The 22125-nt window shown below is 26.9% G+C and overlaps 1 protein-coding gene across 2 annotated transcripts in view; it reads right to left on the reverse strand.

Annotated features, from left to right (window-relative positions):
- The window catches only part of LOC105845100 (uncharacterized), a 79862-nt gene that overhangs the window by 47294 nt on the left and 10443 nt on the right, over positions 1-22125 (reverse strand). For both annotated transcript variants that reach the window (XM_065819090.1, XM_065819089.1), the window contains exon 3: positions 13840-14346. In XM_065819090.1, the coding sequence (XP_065675162.1) occupies positions 13840-14346 (507 nt within the window). The remainder of the gene's footprint in view (positions 1-13839; positions 14347-22125) is intronic.

Below are 22125 nucleotides of genomic sequence, written 5' to 3' on the forward strand. Positions count from 1 at the left end.
CCATGTATTAAATTACTCCTAGCAATAAGACATATATCACATTAGCAAAAGTGTTGGTTTCTTAGAAAAGTTTCTTTAACTTTAAAGAAATCAAATGGTTTACATAATATTGGTGTTACCCTTTTCCAATTTTACTAAATTAGTTCGTCACCTTCCACAAATTCTATTTGGAAAACGGTTATCATTTAAGTTAATATTTTCAATGAAATACTTTTTATTTCTCAATAAAACTACACCTCCTTCTTGTATTACACTTAAATTACTTCCTTTTTTAAAGCAAATTAAACAAACTTTACTCCTACTTTGACTGTAACTTAGCCTTGAATACGGATATAATATTTCAAAGGTTAAATAACTATTAATATTTAAACTTTCAAAGCACAACTAACGATATTACAAACGCAAAATGTATCAACGCACAAATTACAACAATGCAAAAAAACCAAAACTCGTTAAAACTAAAAGTGGTTTTTAATTGACCCATTTTAAGTATTTTAGCAATAAAGAATGATTTTAAGGGTTTTTTAAAATGACAAGATACAAATTAAAATAGTAGTTTGTAAATGTAAAACATCTTGGATTTTATAAACACGCTTTGGTAAAACAAACATAAGAATAAAAAAAAATCTTTTAAGTAATTATTCACAAAGGACCAGCAAGCTTCTGAATTTTTCATCATAATTTTACTCAACCCTGGGAAAACGGTGACAAGATATCCAAATGTCACAAAAATTATTCAAAATATTTTCATAAAGCTATTGTTACATACAACTCTCGTCATACTTTCTTTTCTAAAAGTCTTACGGTTTAAATATATATGTAATTTATTGTGAAAAGTTAATTTGTAAAACATGAAACAGTTATTATCAACTTGTTATGTTAAATATCACTAAAAACCTTACCAAAAAAACTAAAATCTTCTTTTTATTTGTGTCTGAGTGTTCGGACCCAATCATATTAAAAACTCTAAGAACACGCCCCTAACGTAACGCTCTTACAACGTTTTTAAATTTTTTATCTTTTCCTATTTATTACAATCAAAATTTATCGACAAATTTTAAATATCATTCAAAAAAAAAAAAAATGCTGTTTAAAACTTATGACCTTTTTAAGTTATTTTTTGAAGTTAATTGGAGAATAATCAACTATAAATAATAACAACTTTTTAATGAGTAGAGATTTTTTTATAAAATTTTTAATCTTTTGATTAATTTTAACCTAATTTAAGATATAATGAAAAAAAAATTAGCTTTTATTAAAATCATAAATGGGACACAAAGACCAAAGGTTTAGTTTTAATACTGTTTCCAGTCTCCGATCGTCGCAATTATTTCTAAAGCATTTTTATTTTGCATTAGTATGATTATTACAAAATTTTATGAAACATACATTTCTAGAAGTTATTTATCTTAAACAATAAAATTTCTGGACCAGCTTGTTTAACCCTCTTTTATTTTTGAAGAATTTTTTGAAATGTCATAATAAACTCTTTGTAAGAGTTGCTGAATCAACGTAATTGCAGAATAGTTTGTTGTCAATCAGCAAGCGGATTTTTTATCCCATCAATGTTAATCTATCCACGTATTCGAGTGAGACTTATGAAAAAGGTGACTTATGGAAAAGGTGACTTATGGAAAAGGTGACTTATGGAAAAGGTGACTTATGGAAACTTATGGAAAAGGTGCAACAGCTCAAAATTTTCAGTCCGGATAAAAAAATGTGGAATTTATCCCTTTGATAGAAATGCGTTTACAGAAAAAGATTTAGCCAAAAGTAAGGCTACCAATCACTCAAATGTAGCATCAAGTACTTCAAAACCAAATATTACATCTGAAATACACCCTACACTCAATAAAGGTTTAGACTCTGCTTAATAATTAGATCATTTTGATTTTGTCACAGATTGAGTTATTGATATTCAAAAAGGATAATAATTTTAAAGGATGTATTATTTTTACAATCTTCTACAATTTATTCTAAACATAAACATGATTTTAATTTCAATCAAGCAAAATATTAACATATCTGTTGTTTTATTAACTTAAAAATAAAGTTTATGAAAGAAATAATCAAAATATTTTTTAAACATTTCAGCTATTTTTTTATAGTTTTTATGCTGCCTAATTATCTCTACCCTCTTTAGTTAAATAATTTTTATTTAGAATCTGTTTTACCAAGTTTATCATTTACAATTCAGAAGTCATGAGAACTAGCCACCTCTAATAAAATCATAACAACCTTATGGTGTTATGTGCGCAATGGGAGCTTGACATTAAAAATACAGAATGAACAGGTGAAAAAGGAGGGTAACTCATGGTGAAAAATTAATGGATCACCATATAAATCACAGCTAGAGAAATCTTTAACTTTGAAATATAAAAGCAGACAATTGCGTAAAAAGTGCATTAAAAAAAATATATATCTACACAATCAAAGACGTGTTTAAATAAACCTTGTACTAAAGATGTAACTGATAAACAACCTTGTGAAATGTATTAATACACGTGGTCTATATACTGTGGTGATTTCGATGATCCTTATTTAAGGGATAATTTGGATAAATGCCATAAATGGTTTCATGTAGTTGCATGAAACATGTGCTTCAATATGTGGTATTTATGTTAAAAAAGTATTTACGGCTTTAAAAAGAATTATATTCCATATATTGATAAACTATCTTTTAATTTTCTTAAATATATCTCTTGTTTTAAAGCTGTGATAATAATAACCATCGAAATCATAGAAAGTAATCATAATTTCATTTATAATTTTCTTTTGAAAGTACATTTTTTTAATAAGGTTTCTATTTTTGGTGATATATTTCTACTTTACTAAAACAGATGGTTTAAAGAAATGATTAATCAAGGTGTTTCCAACGCCCGTATTATGCCAACTAGATGTAATAAATTCCATTTAATAGGCAATTACTTTATAGTATGCAGATTTATAGTTTTTAATGTTACTTTAATTATATCAATGCGCTTTCAATAAACTTTTTATTTTCGCCAAGTATGCCGAATTTACCGCATCATTGTGCTGAAATCGCCATACTAGGCCGTTAATTTCGATATTTTAAATGTTTAAAATCATTTTAAACTTTACATAACACTATAAAAGTTTGCTACAATTTATTAGCTGTTTTATTATAGATATATCTGCAGGGCATCAATATGTATGATTTATTAACGTTATAAAAGCAGCTATTGTCTTTAAACAATAAAATAGTGTAACACGACGAAATTACCTTATTTTATCCTAGAGCATCAACAAATAAAAAAATTAATTTAAACTGTTTTTTCCACTATAGCAATACACTGTCAGCATATGTATTTAAATTGATTTTTTCTTACGCTGCAGACGATTAAGCAATAAGTGGAAAAATTAAGCAGACACTTAAGCGTTAGTTTATCTTACAGTATGCATTAATCTAACAGTTACAGTTTATCTTACTGTAAGCATTAATTTATCTTTTTCCAGTAGCCAAGCTTTTAGAAAAGAGCTAGATATTTTTCAAATTTTCTAACATCCTAATTATAACCCTGCAAAATACAATTTGTTAATTTGCAATGGTTAGGTCTTTAGAAATTATTCATTGATAACACCTACACTGTCTCATTTTACCCCACTTAGCAGATCAAAATGCGATCGATTATTTTTTATAAACTAATTTAAGAAAAACAAAGTTTGTTATTAAGATGATTAGCAAGAATAATCTTTTTACATAATTCAGTTATACCATATAAAAAATAGTGTCACTAGCCACATAAACCACATATTGATTCAACAGTAGTTAAAAACAAACCAAATCGTACATTTGAAATATGTCTACATATATTTCAGAATTTTATTACATTTTGGAAATCAAACATTTACTTCTATTTTCTATTTTTGCAGCCTTACTCCATAATTCATTGCAAACATAGTATTCGTATTTCTTTGTCTTTAATAATGATTATTTTATTTCAATTCCATTTTCTTTTTTAAAATCTGATATAATAATGTTTTTTGCATGAGCTAAAAACATAAAAATCTTATTTTCAGTATAAATTCATGTGTGTTTTCCAAAAATGTTTTACATACCCTTAAAAAAACTCAATTTTTATTCAATCATTTTTAAGAGCACCTTCCAATAGTTTCAGTGAGAGCATGATCTAATAGCTCTAGTTTCACTTTTTTTCTTTAAAACGTCAACATTAGGGAGCTAAATTGTCTGGTCATGTTTATTGCATAAACAACTGCTGCTGTATCATCTCTTTCTCCACTTGATAAAAATTTTCAAAAATACACTTCTAAAATTGCTTCCAGCAACACCTTTATTTTTATTAAATGGGTGAAATTTCTTATACTTTTTTACCTATTTAAAGACAATCTGGTAAATATCACTTAACGACAACCTACAAAACACTGAACCTATTTTTTTCATGTAGTTTACTAAAAGATAGTCAGAATCACCTTGCAATAATTTATAAATTGAATCAAGTGATCTCTTAAGTGTATTACTAGAGTATGGGTTCTTCAACTTTTTACTAATTCTTTTGTGTAAAACATTTTTATTTACGTTAAATGTTAAAGCTGTTTTTCTCAAAGACATTTTATTTTTGAATTTTATGGAGTCAGTTGTTATTAGGGATCATCCATAAAATTTGCAACGCTAAATTTCACTTAAAAAAAAGCAAAAAAGATCAAAATTTTTCCCTCGCAGAGCCTTAAGTTTTTTAAAAAATTAAAATAGCGCATTAAGTTTAATAAAAGTTACGCAAAAAAGTAGGGTAGAGTGTCGTAATATAGATAGAATTTAGGATAAATTTTCTTATTTATATATATAATTTTTTTTTATAGTTAACAACTACCATAAAAACTTTTGTTATTTTTTTTTACATTCAGGGTGTATACAACAGTTTCACAATGAGTCCCAGTGGGCACGGGACAAAAATAAGACGTCTTTTAAACGTGTTTTGAACGTTTTGGACGTCTTTTGAAGGTTCAAAAGACGTCTTTTTCAGATCCCGTGCCCACTGGGGTAGAACATAAATATATTTTCAATAACTGATCGTTTTTTAGCAACACCTTTCATATATCCACATTACCCCACTGGTGGGGTAATTTGGATACTCGTACTATATTTGATACATATACCACACTTATTTCCTTTCTTGTATTTAAAAATTCAAGCTGTATTGATTATGCCTAGCAGTTTTTTTTTTCTTTCTGATACAGTCTTCTTTTCAGCTGTATTCTTCTCTAATTCTTGCAACCATGTAACAACATCTTGAGCTGTTAAAATTTTGTTCTTTTTGGTCTCGACACGTACTCTGCGTTTTTTTAAATTTGAAAGTGTTGTCAGTGTAGGTTGACTTCGGCTTGGTGTAAGTACAGAACCAATTGCTCTCTGCAGATTTTTTACAAATTTTATTTTCTTTTTTGTTAAACTCATCTAATTCCTTGCGCTTTGGTTGCAAATTTACTATCTGCTTCATTGGTTTTGATTTGTCAAGAATTTGTCAACAGGGTAAAGACCACTACCATTAAAACCACTTTTTCGGAGTTTACTATTACCATCTATCTGTGATAACCATCTAGTTTGTTATCTATCTTACTGACAAGAGCTTTTAGTAAAGCTCAAAATACAAAACTTTCAACATTTTTATGTCTGTTTTATCTTAACCATTTTTAAAGGATTTTCTTCCGATTTCAATGGAGCAAAAAATAACATCAAGAGGTTGCTCAAATTGTGTTTGAAGGTAAGCAATGTAAAATTGTATGATTGTCCAGAGCCTTTTTAACAGTAAAATATCTTATATTACTATTGTGCGCACCACATTGCAGCAACACAGGCTTTTCCAAATCCTTTACATGTATAATAAATCTGTCAATTCAACTTTCAAAAATATAGTCCTCCATCCAACCTAATTTTGTTACACCTTACATTGCATTTTCTGGTCCTTTTTAGCACCATGAATCATAAAAGTGGATGGCTTTGTAGACAATAAAGGGAGGTAGACACTGGCCATTTGCTGACCCATAATATAGTACAATATAGATTGAATTACCGCATGATGGAGCAATGTAATGGGCTGTTTTTGATGTTTTTCAAATAAAGAATTTTCATGAAAAATCTATAATACTATATTAAAAGCAAAAGTGAGCATAAATGTATAAAAAAATTGTTTTAACAAAAAATATGCATATATTTTGTTAAAACAATTTTTAACAATTTTGTAAAAATATGTTTATTTTTATTATAGAAAGAATGTAAATCTCACACATTAAAACTATATAATAAATCAGACTTTACAGGCAACAAGGTGGCTTTACTAAATATCAACTAAATATAAAAAAAAAAATAAAATAAAACTTTTAAAGCTGTAACGAACTGTTTTATGATCTCCAGGTTTACAATTTACTCAAGGAAGATTTTGGCAACAAATAAACATTAATCATTTGGCTCATGTTGTTTCATTTTTATTTTTATCGACAAGCTTTTAATATCTAAACAAAAAACTTTCTTCTTTGGAAAAACAATTTTATAATACTCTTTCTTAGTAAAAAGTAACATTAGTATTTTGAAAATATAACTATTTTTCTTTCAGTTTTGATGCCAACAATTTTTAAAAAATTCTTAAGAAAGATCGAAACCTCTTATAAGATAATTTCATTTTTTTTGTGAAAAACATATTCGTTCCTTAGTTATTTCTTTAAAATAAAGATTTTTTTGGATTAACTTGTAATAAGAATTTGTATACTTTTTTAGGCACTGAAGCTTTTTAATTTGTCGTTATGTCTTTTATGCTGATGATCTTACAAAAATAACAAAGAGATAATTTTGTGGTTCTCGCCAAATGGTTGTTTTAAATATATAAACAATTTTTTTGCTACCTTTCAAAAATCTTAAATATTTAACGAACAGTGAAACGGGTGACGCGAATGTTATCGGAAAAATCTGAATTTAATTATTTAAGCATAACAATTTGTTTTTGTGGTTTCATGCGTAGGCATTAACGGCATTAAGACATTAACGTTCTTTAAAATATAAACTTTATTATTTGAAGCACAATTATTTAAAAAGAGATTAAAGGCAGCACTGCTTGATTCTAGGGGTTTTAGGTTGAATTTCAAAAAACATGAGGTTTTTTTTCAGATTCTATTAATATGTATATGTACGAGCTGGAATGTGTTGAAAATAAAATCGAAAGCGTTCCTTCTTAGACCAAAATTGATATTTTCTGAAATCCAGAAATTAACGTTTAAAAAACAATATTAATTTTATTATTTAAGCTTACTTTTATTACAAAAATCATAGAAAGCCACGAGACATTTCATTTTTTTTGTCTTCAAAATGTGGTTAACTTAATATATAATAATATCTTAAATAGTTTCACTAATGAAGCTCTTAAAGCGGTTGATGAGTTGTTTAGAAATATTGTAAGGAAAACCTGTAAAAATGATAGAAGAGGTTTGGAAAAGTGGAAGAGAGTTAAGAAGGGTTGCTCCAACTGAGGATCAATGTCCAATTTGTTGTATGGTATCAGACAAGCGCAGCCACAAGATTTTTAACTTAAGAGATTATATCATTGAGTCAAATGAAAATCTCTACATTGAAAGATTAAACTCATTCTGCATAGATTGTTTTCAACTAGTTGGAAAAGGCATTAGGCACTCATGTACGAGAACATCAGCTGTTCAAAAGATGAAAATCATATTCTTTCCAAGGATGAAAAGATGTCGGAACAAATAATTTCAACTGTTTTAAAGTTTCTAGTTAAAAATGAAAATTCGTTCCAATTATCTACTGGTAGATTTTTATTTATTTTCTTACTTATAATGACTTTCTGCAATATTTTATTCTAATTTTAGGAGGATCACTCCTACCAGTAGTACTAAAACCAAAGCTCCAAAAAAATAAAGTAGTCTACTGAAACAATATTTGGTATCAAAAAAAATCATGATCTGCCTGAAAATGTTGTTCGTGTTATTCTTAGAGATTTACGAAAAGATCTTGATCGTTTAGGTGTCTAAATATTTTATAACGTAATTTAAACGACAGTACAGTAATTTTTTTTTTCAAAAAATCTACAATATTTAATATATCACATTGTTTACAGTATGGTATTTCACAATTAGGTGTTGAAAAGCATCAATTGCTACGGTTATGAAGCGGTCTCATGTTCTAGATAAGTTTTACTGTTACAAAAAAATTGTTTTTTTTAAATGGAAAGAAAGATGAACTTGAAAACTCATTGTTGAAAGATGTTGTATAGATTGAAGATCTCACCAGATTTGTTCAAGAAATCTGCTCTCTACGTGGATTAGATCCTATGAAAGCCATTGTTAGAGTTGGAATTGACGGAGGACAGAGTTCATTGAAGGTTTAGTAACTTAACCTACTTTATATTACTCAAATAAAAGAAATAAAATTAGAATTATTGTCCAATTGCGATTAATTTTCAGATTATGATGAATATTTTTGATGAAACAAAGTTAGTGGAGCAATATAGAAACGAGAAAGACTGAGGAGTGAACAAGGTGATAATGCTGGCTTTGGCACGTAACGTCAAGAAGAATAACCATAATCTTGGAATGCTTACTAAACTAATAAATCTAAATCAGCTAAAATTTTTTATGGCTTCTGACCTAAAGCTCACAAATGTAATTCTTGGCATATCAGTAAGAGATTTTGTTTAATTTTATTAATTTTTACAAGTAGCTATTAAAACATTAAATCTCAGAACAATAAAATAATTTATTATAGAGTCATAGTGGAAAACATACTTTTTGTTACTGTACTGGTACAATGAGCTCATCAGGTGACTTGAGAACTTTTGCCTCCTTAAGTTCAGATTACTATCTGTACCAAGATGCAGGATATCCTTATAAGACTATGCAATTATTCAATAATGTTATTAATCCAAGTTTGCTTGAGGAAGATCCTAGAAAATTTATTCTTGATACCATCCCTCCTCCGGAACTTCACATGTATAAGAATGTTGTGACATAAATTGTTGATATTTTTTTAGTTAATGAGGGCCTGAAATCCTTTTTGGACAAAAATACTGCAATGTGGCATGGTTATAATGGTGGCGGATTGGATGGACCCAACTGTTGTAAAGTTCTCAAATTATTAGATAAAATGATGCTGGTAACACCAATTCAGTTATACCCCTGCGTTGAATCCCTGCAGAAGTTTAGAAAAGGTAACAATTATATATATATATATATATATATATATATATATATATATATATATATATATATATATATATATATATATATATATATAGATATATATATATATATGTATATATATATATATATATATATATATATATATATATATATATATATATATATATATATATATATATATATATATATATATATATATAGATATATATATATATATTCTAATCATTTACTTAAAATTTTTCAGTTGCAAAAAGTTTTTTTAGCATGGTTCTAAAATCTTTATACAGTAAAGATATCTCGCAGTTTATTGAATCTGCTGAATATTTAGAATACTATTGTAAAGAAGTGTTCGACTAAACATTGTCACTTGGTTGGAAGTTCCATATTATTAAATAACACCTCGTAGATTTTCTCAATAGGAGTCAGAAAGCTCTTGGATTTCAGAGCAAACATCCGAGGCTGTACATAAAAATTTAGCAAAAACATTGAAGCGCTATGCTGTTGCAGAGACTAACAAAAACCATGGATTGAAGCTTTAAAAGTTGCTTCCACCTATAGCTCTATGAGAATTTAAATAAATTAAATTCAAATTTTTTAACTTACTTATATAATATTTTAAGCTTATTGTTTAATTAAAAAAAGAAAAGTTTTTGATTTAATTTTATTTTGCTTTGAAACCTGTAATGTATATAATGGACCCAAAAATACTAATTCTAGTTGCACGTAAGCCGTAAAGTCATTAAATCATTAAAGGTATTTTATATATTAAATTAACCACATTTTGAAGACAAAGGTAATGGATGGTCACGAGGGTTTCAATGATTTTTAAATGAGAGATAAAATAATACAAATGATATCGTTTTTTAAGCACTATTACCTGGATTTCGGAAAATATAAATTTAGGACTAAGAAGGAACGCTTTCAATTTTATTTTTAACACATTCCAACTCGTTCATATACATATTAATAGAATCTGAAGAAAAACCTCATGTCTTTTGAAATTCAACCTAAAACCCTTAGAATCAAGCAGTGGCAGCTGAACGAGAATCTTTTTAAAAGCGACTCAAAATGTTTTTTGTAAATAAGCCTAATATAAAAAAAAACAAATCGTAAATTATTTTAAATAGGAAGAATTTGCTTGAAGTAAAATATATGAAAACCTACGAAGACTTGAAACTGTTCAATCCTTTTATAATAGAAAGCACTACAGCCGTCTTGAAGAGGTCTTTCAATTGGTGTTGTATGTATTTTTGCCAACTAGAGACACCAAAAAAAATAAGGTCCTCAATATTTGCAATTTGCCAACTATAGTTCGAAACTTGCTCAATGTTCCAACTCAAATGCTTATATGACAGCTTTTGTTGACCTCCTACAACCCCGTTCAGGACGGCCCTGGAAAGCACCCTGGCTGTCCAACTTCCTGAACCAGAGAAAATAAAGCCGAATTAACGAGACTTGTCAACAATCGGAATCGGGTCAGTCAGAAAAAATAGGCTTTAATTTCGGTGTCAATCGATCGACTATTGATAGTCAGTTAAAAAAAAAAATGTTAAATATAGAAAAATTCTGGATATTACAAAAACAACAAAAAAACATATGTTCGTTTTATAAGAAAAGTAAAATTTCTAAAACAATTATTAACGTGGATAGCCATATCTGACTGTGGTATGTCCGAGCCATTATTTTGCACATCCAAAGCTGTAGCAATTAATTCATCAATGTATATTGATGAATGTTTAGAAAAACGACTTTTTCCATTCATTTATAAGTATCATTGAGACTTATAAATCATAAATAACTATTTATTTTGGCCAGATTTAGCAAGTTCTCATTATTCTAAAGATTCCATAAATTGGATAGACCAATATGTCTATTACGTTGATAAAGAACCCAATCCCCCATATGTGCCTCAAACACGACCAATTGAAAACTTTTGGGGACATTTGGTACAAAGGTTTTACGAGGGAGATTGGCAAGCTTCAACAGAGCAAGTTTCGATTGATCGAATTAAATTAAAACTACAAGAAATTAAAAGATATTTAAATTTTTTACAATTGCTTATGAAAGGCGTCAGAGCAAAATTGAGATCAATTGTATATGGTGGTGTTTTTTCATTTTAAAAATAACTCATTTTTATTAAAAGATAAATACTTTATTTAAAAAAGTATAATAATGTATTTTTTTTAATAAATAAGTTATTGATGTTTTTATTTTGTCCGATAACTTAAGCACTACCCGTTATAACCACAATAAGATGTCCGACTCTTCTGATTTTTATCCAAGAACATTTCACCTAACATTATTGGTTTCTTTAACTTATTACAGGTTTTTTCTATGACTTGTATCTATTTTTGTTGCTATAATAAACAACAACCCTAAAAATAAAAATAAAAAACACGAGGCAACAACCGCACACTCTTTCTGGAAAGGTTTAAGTATGTCATAAATGTAATAGGCACTTTCCTCACGGTAAAACATTGTATATGCTATTAAGTTTTATTGAGTACATTGGAAAGAATTGCTGTCATGATTGATAGAGCCACATTTTGACCAATGCATATTTTGGTAAAACAGTATAGTTTCCAATTTTTAGTAACTGTTTAAGATGGCTAAATTTTTTTATTTATTATTGATTTGAAGGTATGTTTTCTAAAGATAAAGAGTTTTTAAGTTTCTTTATTTTTCTCTCTTGACAAATCTAAATGTAATATGTAAACAGACTCGCAGTCCTATAAATATCGTCGAATTTGTTCAAAATTAAAAAATTTATCCGTTTTTAAGTCCGCTAAATCTATTCTGGGTTTTGCAGACACAAGACTATTCAACTGTCATGCTTCTTTTTTACTTAATTACTTAGTTACTTTAAAAGTGTAATAGCCTATGCAAAAGGTTTTCATGTTTCAGTAATAGGTTATTCACTGATCTCTGTCATTGAAACCTAAGTTGAATTGGTCACGCATCCTGTCACCCCTTTGTATAAATTTGTTTGATTGGTGTTTTCATCAATAATTCTGGAAGTAACTGCTTCACCCTCTACTAATGCAGATAAGTAAAGATCTTTTAGTGCAGAATAGATCTATCGAGGCAAACATTTTATATGTTATATTATATTTCTGTTTGAATTGTGTTTATATAGACTATTGCTTTCCTTTTTGAGTCATGCATGCAAGGTCTATAACTGTCATATACTATCGTAATCGACAGGATATTCACTGATGGTTTCCATTAAACATTTTTTGCGTAAGGGCTAAAACAGTTCCGTTATTGCGTTTATACTTTTGAAACTACTATTTGAGGTTTTTTGCATTCTCTATTTTTTTGGATATATTTATGCTTTAAGCCAACAACTGATTTCATTTTATGTAACACTTATTAAATATCTTGTTTACTTCATTTTGTTGTTTATTTTCCTCCGAGTATCAACACTTGGAAATGAGTAACACGCTGGTTTTCTCTTAAATAGCTGAGATGGACTTTTAGTGTTATCAATATCATTTGATTACATTTGTCACACTTTATAACAAGACTGAGGAATCAGTTAAACAATGTAAACGGGCCACCATTTTTTTACTCATTTTGTGTACGCGTTCTACTGTACAATTTATTCGAGCTTGATGAGCTGCTTCATATTTCAATTTAAGACACCATTCCTTAGTAAACCTTATTGAAGAAATAAATTTCCCATATGTATTTCTTTTCAAGTAATCAAGTGGCATATACTATTCCAAATCTTTTTTTCGGGATTCAAAAAAGTCATTCGGCAAACATGTTTTAGGATTCCGTCCATTATACTAAATTCTGCATATAGTTTGCTTTTGTTAGTCGCATAAGGTTATCTTGTTTCTAACAACTGAATTTTAGTTTTTAAGTAAACCTAAAAATCAAATAAAAATATCTTTTGTTATAAAATAGATTTAGAGCATTTAAACAATTTGTTTTATTAAACATGAAGATTTTATTTGAAAAACAAGTTTTTCATTTTTAATCACAGTTTTTGTTTTACGGATATAATATTATTTTGGGCTTTATAGTAATGTGACCACTTATACCTGTATTGTCAAACTTCAAAATGTTTATATTTTATTTTTATATTATATATATATATATATATTTATATATATATATATATATATATATATATATACATATATATATATATATATATATATATATATATATATATATATATATATATATATATATTCTTTTAAAATATCTCTAAATGAAATTATTTAGTGATATTTTAAAAGAAAAAAGAATAGATACAGGAGATAATGTAACAAAAAAATATTGAAAAAATGGATTTAAATTTTTCAGGGATTTTTTTTTCTATTTATTTTAAATTGACAAAATCTGTTGACTAGCATTTGCAGCTTACATTTAACTTCAATATAAATAATAAAATTTAAATGAAAATAGATAAGACGTTAGGAAAGGCGTAGTTAAGTAGTAAAGTGTATATTCATTGATTGGTTTAGTGGCTGGGAGTATATTTATCTTTTATAACTATATATGTTTTCCCTTTCACAGGCCCAATTTTGTAAAAGATTTATTAAAAAATTACATTATAAATTAATTAATAATATTTAAAAACATAAATAAAAGCCTTATATACTTGAAAAAGTAAAATTGTTTTTTTGTATGATAAGTCAATACCTGAACATCTTTTTGTCACTAAAAGATTTTTAAAATATCCAGGTTGTGCAGGATACCAAGGATCTGAGAAATACATTTTAACATTGTTAAATTCTTTTGCATCTACATTTTTTATTGTAAAAATGTTCATCGCACCAATATTTATAGTAAAGTTGTAATAGCCTTTATATAGAAGCTGACTTATTACAAATTGATTGCATCCAGTTGTAAAAGCGTTTGTAGCTGTTTGGCTAAAAATTACTCCATTGATATTTGCAAAAAAAAGCAATTTACCATAAACATCAAACCACATACCAATAACTCGGTAACTATACAGACCGTTAGCAGCTTTATCCGAATTCCCTGTAGTAAATTCAAACAAGTTCGAATATCTAGAGTAAGAGTTACCAGCGGTAAACGAAGTTAAGCAAGTTTCAAACGTAATTTCATACTCTATAGGAAACACATTAAATGTAGTAAGAAGTTGGATCGGGGTGAGAGTTCTTTGTTCATTTAAAACAAATAATTCTAAAAATATGTAAAAATATGTTAAAGATTTTTTTGTCATTACTATATTAATTACACATAAAAGGATGATATAAATTGTTATTTATAAGTAGATTTAAAAAAGAAATAATGGTTTTCTAAAATGATTTGGTTTCATAAACTTTAAATTGTTCTATAGCTTCTTATATCATTATAGAGCAGCCACTATATCATATATCATTATAGAGCAGTCACTATATTATAAATCGTTATAGAGCAGTCACTATATTATAAATCATTATAGAGCAGTCACTATATTATATATCATTAGTCACTATTGATTTACTGTTAAATTATATAAAATTATGTAAACTTTTTTTTTAAAACTAGAAAATAATAAAATTACACCTACAAATTGGGTATACGCGAAAAAAAATTTCATTTAAAAACTTAAAAATAACATTTATACAGTATTTACATATTGTATATATATCAACATAAAAATTTCTTAAAGCCTAAAAATATTAGCGACCTTGTTTTTACTGCTATATAACTTCTGTGACAAACGTAATTAAAGTAATTGTTTTTTAATGTGCTTTTTTTGCCTAAAACAATATTTTATTTCAAGTTATATTTTTCCATTGATATTTTTTAAAACATTTTTGGTTCTTTTTTTAATTAATGATGTTAATTTGATCTGTACTAAAAGTTATTTTATTAAGAATAAATGGGACATACATAAATAAATATATTTAAAAAATCTGCTTTTTTTGAATCATAGCACTTATGCAGCAACTTAAAAAAAAAAAGTGAACAAAGTTTTATATTTTGAATTATTGCTTTGTGATAAAGCAACGCAACGCTACTAAAAGTATTCGGGTGATCCTCAAGGTTATATCCTCGGTCCTATTCTTATTTTAATTTACATTAACGATCTCTCAGAAATTCAAACATCAAAGTTAGTTTTGTTTGCTGATGATACTAGCATTTATTCTTGTCTTGATATGATGCCAACACTCTCTGATTGCTTGGAGGGAGCATTTTAGCTTAAAAAGAATCTCATTTCTGCTACAGCATTGGCTCTCAGCGGCCGGTAAACTATAACTTAGATAAAATTAAATTTTTTTCAGCTAATCTTTTTAGCAACAATCAAGACCTTCCTATATTTATTAACGATGAGTCATCTACCTTTCGTCTTCTAGGATAATCTCTTACTTCCAATCTTTTTTGGAAACCATATATCATATCCATTGCAAAATCAGCATCCACTAAGGTTGTATCTCATTATCGTGCTCGCCTATTTCTTACTCCGGATTCTATTCTTTATCTCTAAATCTCTAATCCATCCTTTTATGGAATTCTGATGCCGTATCCAGAGCGGATTTTCAAGTTGTGCTATTTCTATTTTAGAGAAGGTGCAAAAAAACATTGTCAACATAGTTGGACGTGCTCTTGCAGCCAACCTTTAACAATTATTAAATGTTCGTAATGTTGTTTCTCTTTCTCTTTTATATAAATACTATATAAATGCTATATAAATACTTTATAAAGCGCTAGACAACTAGCGTCTCTTTAGTCATCTACTAAAATTATCACTGGTTTTTTTCCTCGAACATCAGTTCTTTGGAATCCGTTACCATAATCTTGTTTTCCTGATTCATATAGTTTGCAATCTTTTAAGCCGACTGTTTATTGTTATTTTTCTTTAAAAACTTTATCTTTTCTCTTTCAGTAATCTTCAACTATAAAAGTGGTTGTAAAAACTAAATATATACATTTTAACGGTTGGAAAAAATCTGAAAAGTTGGGTTTACAAAGGGGAAAGTTGGGTTTACAAAGTTTATTTTACTAAATATTTTTTAGAAATTATTTAATCTTTTAATGGTAATAACCAAAATTGCTTGACCTAAATGAAGCAAAAAATATTTTATTCAGTAGACCTTTATTATAACAGTAGACCCTTGTACTGGATGCCACTAATAGTCCCCTAAGTAATCGATGACCAAAACCTAATGAACCGCCCTAAGTACCTATATAGTTTACTGTAAATAAGCAAAAACAATGCTTGATGGGTATCAAATCATGCAAAAACACTTACTATATTAGCTAAATTTTATGCTTAATACATTTTAAAATGAATCTGTTTTATAGTGGTTTTTTGAAAAATTACTTGGTTTTTAAAAAATCGGTAACAAATCTAATTGGCGTAAATAGCATAAAAAAAAAAATAAATAAAAAAAAAAAAATAAAATAAATAAATAGCATAAAAATGCTACACATTTTAGGTAAAACGGTTTTTTTTTAAAAACGTTACTATATTTATGCAGTGCGCTTTTTAGTAATTAGAGTTTTGAAAATTTTGCGAATCGTCGTTAACGTTTTGCCAGTATAAACTATATATTCTTTAACTCTAAATATTGCCCTAAATAAAAAACTTACCTAATTATTTTTATTATAAAAAATTTTTAAATTTAAAAAAATTTCTTTTAGGAACAACCTGAAACTTGGTCATCTCTGGATGTTACGTTATGGTTTAAAAATTATGGCTTACAAACATGTGTCGATAAATTTATAGGAAGTTTTTAACAAAATTAAATAAATGACGACATTTTTATTGTTTAATGAGTTCAACAACACTATCAAATATTTTAAAGCTGTATAGACATTACAGTAATTACCGCTTACATGACTTTAATCTGAAGATTAACTGCTGTCATTCAACATATAAAAAAAGTTTTGAAAAGCTAAATAGCTTTCAATAGCATTTAAGTAGGTATGCCGAAATTCGCGTTTTACGGAACTGATTTTGTGCTAAAACTCTGTTTGACGTTTTTTTGAACTTTGCGTATTATTGGTATGATGGTGTTTTGTTGAATAATATTTTAGAGTTTTATATTAAAATAGAGTATTTTTAAAAAGTAGAATAGTCAAATTTTTTTAATGTGTAATTTTTTTTTTTATAAACAAACCTTAAATAGAATTTATTAACATCAAAAACTATGTAGCACTTTGTGAGCTTAGTAAATGTTGAAGTTCTTTTTTTTCTATCCTATTCTTTTTTCTAAATTCATACATTTTTTATGAGCATGCCGAATTTGAAGGCTTTATTTTGACCAGCATATGCCCTATTTTTACCTGCACTTTTGGTACATAAATCTTGTTTTTCAGACCGGTTTTGGGGAAATAAGGAGGAAACTAAAGGGAAGGAGGGAGGAAGAAGGGGGAGAAGGAATTTTAGTATTTGCTTAGAATGCAAAAGTAAATTTCATATTTAAAAATGTAACATATATATATATATATATATATATATATACATACTTTTTTTTAAATTTTTTTTTAATTTTTTGAAAAAATAAATCATTGATACCCAAACAAGATTTTCAAATAACAATTATATTCAACCAAAAGCATATTATTCTGCTACTAAGTTCTCGATTGCAATCAGAGGACCTAATTTATGGAACACATTATTGGATAATTAGTTAAAAAAATTCCTTCCCTTTATCAATTTAGAAATAAAATAAAAAATAAACTTTTGATAATTGACAACGAACTAGTCCTCTTCTAAAACTTTTAAATAGGAGTAATAGCTCGTTTTATTTACTTGTTATTTACTTTGTTTTTGATTATATTTATTTTTGATTTTAATCTGAATCTTTACCTTTCTTTGATCTTCATGTTTTATCTTATTTTTATTTATTTTTAAATTCGAAATCTTAATAAATAAAGGTTTGAAAAGAAATAAAATTACGTATGTGTGAAAAGTATTTTTTATATTTGCATTTATATATGTATTTTATACATATATTACATTGTAATAACAGTAATACTTTTTTTTGTTATTTATATTCTTGTTTTGAAGGGGCTTGGCGATAAGACTGAATTTGTCTTTTTCTTGCCCCAGCCGCGTATATACATTTTGTAAAAGTCTAATTTTGTAAAATACTTCTTTATGGCGAAATAAATACATACATATACATATATACATATGTATATATATATATATATATATATATATATATATATATATATATATATATATATATATATATATATATATATATATATATATATATATATATATATATATATATATATATAGCGGATCCAGGGTGTAGCAAGTGAAGCAAGTGCAACAATCAACTCAGACTACATTTGTTATTATTTTTTTCTACACACATATATAAATATATATTTTTATGCAAAATAAAATAAAAATTTAGATCAAACTTTGGCCGCTGATATAGCTTTACTAATTTTACTAAATCGAAAAAAAAAATTTTTGCTGAAAAAAATCCGACGTTTTTATACGGTTTTGTCTCTAATGTTGATAAATTTTTGTAAGAATGTCAAACACTTCGCAGCGTAGCTACTCTACTTTGACTGGGAAAGAAATAAAATGTCAAAATATGTGTTGCAACTGTAGCAAAATCCTGTTTGTCATGTTTTCAAACAACTCTAAGCTTACCCCCGTGCATTTAATATATTGAATACCTAATTAGTATAATCTTTTTATAAACAAGAAGGTCTTATATAAGAACTAAAAGTCATCAAGCGAGAACCTGTAGCAAGTGTAGCAAAAACAAAAAAAACATTGACTGAAATAATATTACTATATATACGGTAAAATTAACTTTTTCAATGAAAGAAATGGAGCTGTATCAAGCGTTAAAAACAAACAATAATTCTTTAATAGATCAGATTAGATTATGTAACACCGCCGAATTAAACAATTTTTGCTAGCGAAACTCTAAGGGAATATATATTTTATCTAAATTGTCCGGTGGAGCCGATGGTTTTATAGATGCTGAATCAAGTAATAGTTTGGTATGGTTGTATGCTGATAAACTTGTGGACGAAAAAACGTATACCGTTGTGTCTGTCAGGTAATACCGTAAAACGGGGTGACTATTACGCAGGGGGACCTTGATAATTTTGCCAGTTAGTTATAAAAATATTGGTTTGGAGATGTAATTGCAAAATTATAAACTTTTTTTTTTTCTGGTACATTATTATATTCTGGGTATATTTTTGAAATTTTAATAATTGTTAAGTGATTCTAACTTGTGCAAATGTGTTGGGATTAACATGACTTAAACAACAAAATAACAATTTTTACGTGTACCAAAAAATGCCAAAAACATATGACTTTAATTTTTTGGAATAAATTTTTTTTTATAAAAATCTATACTTAGATGTTCAAATGGTATATTCCAGTTATAATATCACTTTAATATATCACTCATTTTTGAATACTCTGAACTACATTTGCAGAAAATTCAAAACAATTTTGTTTTTCACTTTTTCAAATAAATATCAATATTTGATATTTCAAACTTATTGTGATTATGTAATCTTGCTAGTTAAAAAAGACATTAAGGCAAAAAATATCACAAGAAAAATTGCAGAAGAATTCATGAGAACTTTTAAACGTAAACCAGGTAGTTGATCCAATGCATTTTATCCAGCAGAAGCCAGGCAAAATACCTTTTTAGATATCTCACCTAACAGAATATCAATTTTTAAGGCATCCATGTTATATGGTATACCATATGGTACTCTGCACAACAAGAGTAAACTAAGACAAATGAAAAACTTTGGAAGGCAGACCAGATTACAGCCCCATACCGAAGAAACGATTCTACAAATTATACAAAGTTTCACCTAATATCTAAACAGCTAAATTTTTTGGTAAAAGAGGAAAACGTAAAAGCTCAAGAAAAACAAATTGTGGAGTTTATTTGTTGTTTTTATGCTCCATGGTACTTGCAAAGCCACAATCCTATTAAAGCCCCATACCTTGATATTACATCTCTAAAGCAAATAATTCTGTATAAAGATATTTGCCACGTAAAAAAAGCTGTAGATATAGTCATTGACTTAATATTAAAACAATCTTGGTATTTAGACTCAACTTTGATACCTCTTTCGCTTCTAGATTATAAAGCTTCTCATAAAGATAAAACATTAATTGCCAAATCAATTTTATCTAACAAAATGACATCTTTAAAGGCATCTGATTACAAAATTGAAAATAAGCTATAAGTGGATATCAAAGAGATAATCAACCAAGATAGCACAACGAATAGTGATCCACCAAATTTGTCGGTGTTAGTTCAGGAGTTTTTCTGCTTTATTTTTGCAGTAAATGGTTTTACAGAAAAGAGATTTCGCAATTGGTAGTCACTTCCACTATCTTTCTGGCACACTTAATCATATTACAAATAGTTTATATACTTATATATATATATATATATATATATGTATATATATATATATATATATATATATATATATATATATATATATATATATATATATACATATATATATATATATATATATATATATATATATATATATATATATATATATATATATATATATATATATATATATACATATATCTATATTAGGATGTTTCATATTTTATCAATTTTTGAAATTAAACTTGCAGATAGATTTATAAATTGACCATTTATATGAAAATAAGTTTGAGCAAAAATAAAATATATATATATATATAATTTTTAGGGTCCCGACCAGTTCGATTTAGGGCAAAAATGTTGAGTGTTTTAAAAGCCTGGACCTTAAGATTTATGCTATAAAATTTTTTATTCTTTAAATAATATATGATGGATTGAATATTATTTACATAAAAGAAAAATGTTGAAAAAATTGCAAAATTATTCCAGAGAAGCTTCTGAAATTGATTAAAATTTTTTTTTTTTCTTTACAAAGACCTATTTTATAACTCGGTAGCCTACTTTATAACTCGGAGGTGTGTCTTAATTTTTTGTATATATATACTTTTTTGCTCAAACTAATTTTCATACACTTTGTCAATTTTATATATATATATATAGATCAATAAAGTCAAATGAAATAGACTACACTAATAATTAGTTTATAGTTTATATATATGTTTATAGTACCATATCTATAAATATAAAATTTTATTGTTTACAGAAAGAACATGATGTCACTGATGACCTTTAATATCAGAAAAATCCAATAAGCTACGTCCTGATATCCCTATCTTAAAAAGCCAAGTTGGTTTAATCATTGGTACTCTTAAGAAGCATTACCAAAACAACACTGTGAAGAATGTCTTTGTTAAATTACCTTGTCTCAAGTTTGAGAAAATTGTATGCTAATTTTATTGTTATGCAAATAAACATGCACAGTGCTTTTCTATAAATGTAATTTGTCAACATTCAAATTTAGCTGCAGGAAGCTTCGAATGGTTTGACCAATATAGATATTGGTAAGAATTTGTTACGCCTTTTAGACAAAATGTGTGAAGGCTTCGAAACTATAGTGAAGTTAAAAGTTATTTAAGACTAACTACAGGTCGCTTGGAACTAATATCAAAGAAGAATCAGACGAGAGTAAGTGATATGCATATATATGTATTATTGCTGCTTATACATACATATATATATATATATATATTTATATATATATATATATATTTATTTATATATATATATATAAATATATATATATATATATATATATATATATATATATATATATATATATATATATATATATATATATATATATATATATATATATATATGTGTGTTTATATATATATACGTATATATATGTATATATATATATATATATATATATACATATATAAATTGTATGTGTGTATTTCGCCATAAAGAATTATTTTACAAAATTAGACTTCTACAAAATGTATATACACGGCAAGAAGAAGACAAAATCAGTCTTATCGCCAAGCCCCTTCAAAACAAGAATATAAATAACAAAAAAAAGTATTACCGTTATTACAATGTAATATATGTA

This window comes from Hydra vulgaris, chromosome 15 (assembly GCF_038396675.1).
Source record: "Hydra vulgaris chromosome 15, alternate assembly HydraT2T_AEP".
Lineage (NCBI taxonomy): Eukaryota > Metazoa > Cnidaria > Hydrozoa > Anthoathecata > Hydridae > Hydra > Hydra vulgaris.